General features: G+C 30.3%; 1 protein-coding gene across 1 annotated transcript; it reads right to left on the reverse strand.

Annotated features, from left to right (window-relative positions):
- Nucleotides 1–6,766: 6,766 nt before the first annotated feature.
- LOC139844374 (BURP domain protein RD22-like) lies at nucleotides 6,767–9,120 on the reverse strand. Its single transcript, XM_071834594.1, has 3 exons — nucleotides 8,995–9,120; nucleotides 8,053–8,161; nucleotides 6,767–7,956 (listed from the first exon to the last, which is right to left on the reverse strand). The coding sequence occupies exons 1-3, from the start codon at nucleotides 9,031–9,033 to the stop codon at nucleotides 6,974–6,976; spliced, it is 1,131 nt and encodes a 376-aa protein (XP_071690695.1). The 5' UTR covers nucleotides 9,034–9,120; the 3' UTR covers nucleotides 6,767–6,973.
- Between the last annotated feature and the right edge of the window lie 399 nt (nucleotides 9,121–9,519).

A 9,519-nucleotide genomic window follows, 5' to 3' on the forward strand; every position in this document is an offset into this window, starting at 1 on the left:
ATGCGAGGTGTATACGAAATAGTTTATATTTTACTAGGAAAAACTATTAAATACGATACAATTTTACACAAGATATTTATTTATTTATAGAATGGATATACTTAAACCTTGCTACAACACTTATAGGCAGTGTACCTAATCGTACAGTAGTGTAGTTTTTAGTAAGTCCGGTTCGTTCCACAGGGAAATCTTTAAACAAAGCTCAACGCTATATTAGTTTACTTTTATAAAAATACAAATATATATATATAAGTAATATTATTATTATAAAGGGGGGTTTTTACCGTTTAATGACCGGTTTGTCGATTTTAAGACTTTAGTCGCAGTTAAAACCTAATGTAAAATATAAAATAAATACAAGACTTAAATTAAAGCGTAAAGTAAATAACGATAATGAAATTGCGAATAATAAAAGTGCGATAAAATAAACTTACGATAATTAAAAAGTACGATAATTAAAAGTGCGATTAAATAACAATAAATAAAAGTGCGATAATTAGAAGTGCAATTAAATATAAAATAAAGGAAATTAAATATGAAATAAAAGAATTATGCTTATTTAAACTTTCGTAATCATGATGTTTGACGTGTTGATTTTAGTTTTATGCCCATGGGTTAATTGTCCTTTGTCCTGGATTATTTAATATGTCCGTCTGGTTTTTGTCCATAACAGTCCATCAGTCATAAATATAAAGTGCGAGTGTCCTCGTCAAATTATTATTATACCCGAAGTTAAATATTCCAACTAATTGGGGATTCGAATTGTAACAAGGTTTTAATACTTTGTTTAATGAATACACCAGGTTATCGACTGCGTGTAAACCAAGGTTTTACTACTTTGTTAACAATTACACCAATTACCCTTGAATGTAATTTCACCCCTGTTTTAATTATTCTAGTGGCTATTATTCCATTCCCGTGTCCGGTTAAATGAACGATTATTCGTACATATAAATACCCCGCCCATCGTGTCCGATTGAGTGTATATGGTAATTTATAGGGACGCCCAATTGTAAATCTTTATATTAACATTAACAAACTATCATTTAGTTAAACAAATATAAAGCCCATTAATAGCCCATAGTCTAATTTCCACAAGTGTCGTTCTTTTGTCCAAACCCCAATTATGGTACAAAGCCCAATTACCCAATTTTAGTAATTAGCCCAACATCATGATTACTTCGTTTTAAATAAGCATAATAATAACTTAGCTACGAGACATTAATATAAAAAGGTTGAACATAACTTACAATGATTAAAAATAGCGTAGCGTTACACGGACAGAATTTCGACTTACACCCTTACAATATTCGCTAACATACCCTTATTATTAGAATTATAATTAAAATTAAAATTAAAATTAAAATATAAATATAAATATATACGATATAGATAGATAGATGGATATATTTGGTGGTTTTTTCGATCAGAATTCGTTTGCTTTTATAGGAAGTTTCTGAAATTGGGGCTCCGCGACTCGTGGCCCTTTTGGCCTTCAAACTCCGCGAGTCGCGGAGATTGAAATTACAGCTCACATCTTTTGGAGTCTTTCTTGCCGACGGATTTTATATATAAATATAAAATATAAATAATTAATATAATTATTTATATATTATATTATATTCTTGTGCATAGTAGACTTGTAATTTTTAGTCCGTTGCGTCGAGCGTTGAGAGTTGACTCTGATCCCGGTTTCGGATTTTCAAACGTCCTTGCGTACAATTTAATATCTTGTACTTTGCGTTTTGAATCTTGTACTCTTGTAATTTCGAGACGTTTCTTATCAATAATTGGAACCTTTTTTATTGTCTTTTGTACTTTTGAGCTTTTTGGTCGTTTGCGCCTTCAATTCGTCGAATCTGTCTTTTGTCTTCACCTTTTATTATTTAAACGAATATCACTTGTAAATAGAACAATTGCAACTAAAAGCTTGTCTTTCTTGAGGAATAATGCTATGAAATATATGTTCGTTTTTAGCATTATCAATGGGTTCAATATATCTTATGATTGAAGATGTTTCATATCTAACATATATTTCAATCCTTCTTTGAGGAACCATTTGTTGTGGTTGTTCAATTAAAAATACACTGCACAACTAAATGTTCTAAGATGGAAAATATTTGGTCTCCACCAAAATTAAGTTGGTAATGGAGAATATTTATAACTTGCACTTGATTTAATGCGAATTAATGTCACATCATGTAAATTTACATGTCCCCATATAAATATTGAGAGTTTTGTACTCATTTCTAATTGTCTAGTTATTAGCTGTAAGCGTTTATCTATTGATTCAGCTAAACCAATTTTGTGTATGCACATGAGCAACTGGATGTTCAACAACAATTCTTGTAGACATATAATAATCATTAAAAGCTTGAGATGTTAACTCACCAGCATTATCAAGTCTCATCCTTTTAATGGTGTAATCAGAATAATGTGTTCTTAATTTAATAATTTGTGCAAGAAACTTTGCAAATGCCATATTATGGCTTGATAACACACAAACATGAGATCATGCGTTAGATGCGTCTATTAGAAAAATGGTCCACATGATGGATGAATTGGTCCATATATATACCCTTGAATTCTTTCAAGAAACATTGGTGATTATTTCTCAATGTGCTTTTCATTAATCGCCATATGTGATTTTCATTAATCACCATATGTGTTTTTCGTTAATCACTATATGTGCTTTTCATTAATCACCATATGTGATTTTCATTAATCACCATATGTGCTTTTCATCATATATCATTTTCACCATATGCGCTTTTAATCATATGTGCTGCGCTTTTCGTCATATGCACTTTTCATTATATGCGCTTTTAATTATATGTGATGCGCTTTTCATCATATGCGCTTTTTATCATATGCGCTTTTAATCATATGCGCTGCGCTTTTCATCATATGCGCTTTTTATCATATGCGCTTTTAATCCTATGCGCTTTTCGGTGCTACATAGATATTTCTCATTTTCGATTATCATTGACTGATAATCATATCTATTATGATATATATCAGAGAAACTTAACAAATTTCTCTTGGATTTGGGAGAAAACAAGACATTGTTTACCAAAAAATTCGTACCATTTGGTAATATGAAATTTTGCCTTTTTCGTTTCTTATATCAAGTTTGCAAGAGCTGATATAGTATTTATAATTCCTTCATTTGATTTAAATCAATGAAATATTTCTTAGATTTGATCATAGTGTGTATGTTACTACTATCTGCAATACATAGGTCTTTACCATTTAATTGATGTTGTATTTCTGCAAGATTCATACTAAAACTTCAAATAAGATATGCAAATAATGAGTTATATTTCAGCAAGATAATCAAATTATATTACCTGCAAACAAGTTATAATCTGAAGTACATAAAAGATAACACTTAATAAAACATATGCGTTATGGTCTAAAACCATTTATTTATGAGTGATACATAAAAAAACTAGGCATCTTAGAAAATTCAAACTATTCAAGTCTCAAGGTAGCTCAGGGTTAATTTAATCAAGATTTGTCAACAGATTCACTCTCGTTTTCTTTTCTTTTGGGACTTATTTGTAGAGCTAAACAAGATGTTCATGTATTCAAGAAATACTAGACTGATGATCCATGTTACCAGATCATTAATAAGAATCTCCGAAATTCTTATAAGAGCGTCTACTAATATCTTTAATTTTATTCTTTCATGGATCACTGTTATTATTTTTTATTTTTTATTTTATTTTTTTTTTTTTATTTTTTTATTTTATTTTTTGATAATTAATATCGTATCTATCTTTGAGTATTTTCCATAATACACTTGGATTTTCGATCATATAATATGTAGATTCTAAGGACTCGTCAATATGTTTGCTAAGAAAAATACTTACTATTGCTTTCTCTTGTTCGGAATAATTGTTATTTTCATTCAGGGTTTCTAAAATACAGTTTGATTCGAGATGTTTTTCTACATTCATAACCCATGTTAAGTAGTTGTTCCCACTTGTTCTAAATGAGCAAATTTAAGCCTTTTCAAATTCGACATTTTCTATTATCATAAAGATGAATAACATAAATCATAATCATAATCAACTTCTATTCATAGACAAATAATAAAATGAAATTAGAATCATTTTAAATTCATAAGCAGCAAACAACAGAATAATGGTATGATTACAAATAATAAAACCACAAGGGCAGGATAGAATATAGGTTCACCCGGTGGTATATTAGCAACAATGATGATAGTTAATATGACCAATACAATAGGAAAAATCATCCTTGTGTGAATCATTTTTACAAAAACTTTTTGAGAGTAGTAATCTGAAAAATGAAGATTGATTTGTGAAAATGTGAAAACGGAGATGTTTATTTTATATTTGAAAAATATAGTTGTTGTAACGTCGTCAGTTGACGTTAACAACCGTTATGTATATATGACCGTTGTAACGTCGTTAGTTGACGTTAACGAATAAAGTCACTATATCAAAACGCGTATGAGTAATATAAAGGACAAGATTTTTTTTCTTATTTTAACTTTTAAGATTTACTTTTAATAAAAATACAAACTACTTTTTCTTATTTTAACTTTTAAGATTTACTTTTAATAAAAAAACAAACTACTTTTTCTTATTTTAACTTTTAAGATTTACTTTTAATAAAAATACAAACTACTTTTCTTATTTTAACTTTTAAGATTTACTTTTAATAAAAATATAAATTACTTTTCTTATTTTAACTTTTAAGATTTACTTTTAATAAAAATACAAACTACTTTTTCTTATTTTAACTTTTAAGATTTACTTTTAATAAAAATACAAACTATTTTTTCTTATTTTAACTTTTAAGATTTACTTTTAATAAAAATACAAACTATTTTTTCTTATTTTAACTTTTAAGATTTACTTTTAAGAATAAACATTAGTATGCATGAAATAAATAATGATTAATTGCATAAGTAATCATAAATGTTAGATAACATATAAAGACCCCATCGTATTCGTATTGATCGGAATTAATCTCGACCCATGGTACCGTGTTGTCAAATGACGTGTTGCGTACATAAAGTACCGTGTTGTCAAATGACGTGTTGCGTACAATCATGAGGTCTTATTAACATAAATATAAATGTTAGTGAAGTTAATAAGAGTCAGATTACAGAAAATATAATTCAGGCGGTATAACCGACCATATATAACTTAAATAACATAAATATAAATGTTAGTGAAGTTAATGAAAGTTAGATTACAGAAATATAATTCAGGCGGTATAACCGACCATATATAACTTAAATAACATAAATATAAATGTTAGTGAAGTTAATAAAAGTTAGATTACAGAAATATAATTCAGGCGGTATAACCGACCATATATAACTTAAATAACATAAATATAAATGTTAGTGAAGTTAATAAAAGTTAGATTACAGAAATATAATTCAGGCGGTATAACCGACCATATATAACTTAAATAACATAAATATAAATGTTAGTGAAGTTAATAAAAGTTAGATTACAGAAATATAATTCAGGTGGTATAACCGACCATATATAACTTAAATAACATAAATATAAATGTTAGTGAAGTTAATAAAAGTTAGATTACAGAAATATAATTCAGGCGGTATAACCGACCATATATAACTTAAATAACATAAATATAAATGTTAGTGAAGTTAATAAAAGTTAGATAATTTCTTACCTTGATTAGTGACGTGTGCTTGCTTAGATAAACCTTGATTATACGGAGCACTTCGTGCTGATAACGTGTTATAATTCAGTAGGCTTATAACTACCTTTAGTGGCCTAGTTCTTGACTGTAGACTACTAATAAGTATATAGAGAGAATATGAGAGAATATGAGAGAATATATTTAGTGTATGTTTTATAAACTCATAACACACATATTTATACTCAAAAAATCTACTATACAATATCTATAATAATAATAAAATTAACATCCAATTTAACTTTTTATAACACTTAAATAAATAAACATCAACTATGTATAAGACATCAAGGGTATATTAGACAATTGTGGGTGGATTTATCAAAATCTTGTTGGATATATTAATTCTCATAAATTTTTGAAGGGCCCATATATTATTATAATATTGTTCTTTAAATGATGGTACGAAAAAATATATTAATTCTATAACAGTTTTGTGCAATAAAAAAAAAAAGCTGGAGTTAGGAGATCAACTCAGAGATTATGAAGACACAAATTAATGCAAATCCCGTTAACTAAAGATGCATTAAGTTTTAAATCATGTACACGCATTTAATTATCATTTAATAATTTAACTAGTTGAGTTGTAACAGATTGAAATTGATACATATTGATAATGATATATCGGATTGTATTGGTCGACTAGAAAGAGTTAACAACTTTGCTTAAAAAAATATTAGAAATATCGTTTTGTTTAATGAATAGTTTAAGTATAATCAGATGACAATTGCTCGAGTATAAAGCACTATGATGAGGTTTTTTTTATGAGAACTTTTTGTTTGTTGATTATCTTCAGTAATATTACATTTTAATGTGTAAAGAAAAAGTTTATATTTTATGAAAGACAATTTTATATCTCGAACAGTGCCTTCAAAATTAATAAGACGCCCTGCTAATAATAATAAGATGAACTAAAAAAAAAAAAAAAAAAAACTTAAAACTCACTTCTAAATTTTTAATTTTATATATTCAGTTCTAAAACCCAAGTCTACTTTAAATTAGCTTTCATTGTATTTGTATGAGATGCAGATGCAGTTCACCAAGATATGAAAAACAGGTTTGTTTTAGGCTTATATTTTCTAATGCTCATAAACCAATTTATTTCTTACTACATACACAAATAAGCCAAAGTTGCAATACCTTAACAAATAGTACTATAGTAGTCTATTACTCAACTTCATAGATTCATGATGAAACACACATACAACACACTCACACCGGGTATATATAATTTATGTGTTTATCTAACAAGTACTTTTTTTTAATATGGAACCCAAACAACATGATCTTCAGGTAAGAAATGGCAAATTGGAACAGTTCCTGGTTTCACTTTAAGCACCTGAAACGCCAAATGTTTCGGGTTCCATTTTGCAGTGTCTGTATGACAAACCGCAACCGCTTTCACTTTACTACCATCCTCACCCACCATCGAAACCGCATATGCTCGAGTACTAGCAGTTTTATGACAATAAAACACGGCGTACGCGTAGTTTTGCTTGTGGCAAACCACTGCCTTATCTGCAGCTAGCTTTTTAGCAACCTCGATTTTGTACTTTTGTAACGGACTACTTACTTTTGAGTTCACCTCTGTCGAAATCGCTTTCACATTTTTACCTAATTTTTTAGTACTAAAATCCACCATGGATTCTAACGAAGTCGCGCAGTATTTTTCTTCACCTTCGATACCTTTGTCCTCACATTCTTCGATCGTTTGTTTCATGATTTCAGCTTCCATCGAATCCGGTTTAACAGACAACTCATTGTAAATTTGGGGAAGTTCGTTTGACGAAAAGGGAATCGAATCAGCTACTTTTCGTGGTAAAAACGTCGCCTTTTGGTCGTTTTTCGTGAAATGTAGATTCATTTCTTCGCCTTGATGCAACTCGTTTTCCAAGAAAAACAACGCTACGTTTGGGTTATCTTTTAGCTGATCCTCGGACGCAGCATAATTGTAAATAAACGGGGCTACATTGACTTTCGCCTGCTTACCATAGCGTCCGGTGTGGACCGCCACACCACCTTTTCCAACACCGACATCTGTCCGTTTTCCGGGTTTTCCGGTATGGACCCCGACCCCACCTTTTCCAACACCCACATGTGTTCCTCCTATTCCCGGTTTACCGGTGTTAACTGCCACACCGCCTTTTCGAACACCCACGTATGTTCGCTTTCCTGGTTTTCCGGTAATCACACCTACACCACCTTTGCCTACTCCCACCGCGGTGTACTTCTTATCGTCAAATTCTGTATATCAACAAATCTAGTTAAAATTTTGTAAGCTTTACAGAATTATTCGAAACAATTGATCGAGTCTACAAAAGTATATAATTATTAGTTAACCTGTAGTAGTGTATAGAAGATCTGTGACTGCTTTTGGCATAGGGCTGTTTGGTAACACAGACTTCCAGTAAACTTCAGGAGTCACAGCATGAGTTCCTGCTAGTGCTACCTGATAATTAACCAAACCACAAATAAAAACACAAAGAATATGAATGATTAATTAATAGCATATATTTAATTAAATTTGTAGATTACAGTTAGTATGCATTCACGTCTCAGGTTCGAATCCTGCCTAGGACGAATATTTGTGGTAGCCAGAGAAATACTCGTGCTGGGCTGCATACATTATAGTATGAGGTTGGATTATTCGCCCTCCGGATAGTCCGAACAAGCAAAACCCTCTCCCTTTTTCCCTTTTTTATGCATTCAAGGCGGTCAGAGATCCTTCTGAAAGGAGTCTTCACATCTTCTAGGATGACATTCTACATCTTATCTCGCTATATCAACCGGATTTGGATTTGGATTTGGATTCGGGTGATGTTATTGTTGCAGATTACTATTATAAAAAATCGTACGTTTTTAGCGTTCTTAAACTTTGAGTGTTTTTGCTTGGTATTTTCCATACATTAAGTAATTATATACTAACAACTAAATGCATATATGGCATACGTACATATATATCACAAGAATCTGGTTATAATAGTGTACTCCTACAATTTGTGGTCGTTAAAATCTATAGACATGTAATCATCACAAGATGGCGTATTGGTTGAACAACATTTTTATATGAATCTTAGTTAACAAGAGGTATCAGGTTCAAACTCCTCGGCGGCTAGGGAAATGAATAGGAATGGTCACACGATAACCCAGTTATGCTGCGTAAATCTGAGTAAAAAACACCCTCCCTGAATAAATAACCTTGAACAGGAAAACCCATCTGTTTACACGTAAAATGTACCGTTTGCTTAATGAAGATGAAAGATATAGGTATAATATACTTACAGAAACAAGTGCAAAAACATGAATGAGATTGAACTTCATTGGAGAGGAACTGAAAAGTGAATCTTGAAATTAGATTCTGATATATGATGTTTGGAAATGATGAATGGGTTGATGAAGAATTTATAAAGTAGGAGATGGTGTTCATTAATTAATACATAATGTAACACTCACCAATAAGGTCGACTAGTTTTAATTATACCCAACTACCACATGCACCTTTCAAGTATGACAAGCCCACATATATATGTTGAAAATAACTGGTTTGGTGTGGAAAAAACGGTTAAGTAACTGTTCAGTACGAGTTTGGTTTGGGTTTAATTATTTGGTGGTGAGTTTTTGAATTTATAATAATAATAATAATTTAAGTAAACTGACGGCAATTAAGTAGCTAGTGCTGTGTTATTTAAGACGTGTATAGAGTTTAATCTAGTTATTCTTCTCGATCATTTTTGGCCGATGTCAAAATGTTTACCTTTGGAATGTCATAACTAGTCAAGTAATGTACTACTACAAAGTAATACGGAA

The sequence above is a fragment of the Rutidosis leptorrhynchoides genome, chromosome 4, assembly GCF_046630445.1.
Source record: "Rutidosis leptorrhynchoides isolate AG116_Rl617_1_P2 chromosome 4, CSIRO_AGI_Rlap_v1, whole genome shotgun sequence".
Lineage (NCBI taxonomy): Eukaryota > Viridiplantae > Streptophyta > Magnoliopsida > Asterales > Asteraceae > Rutidosis > Rutidosis leptorrhynchoides.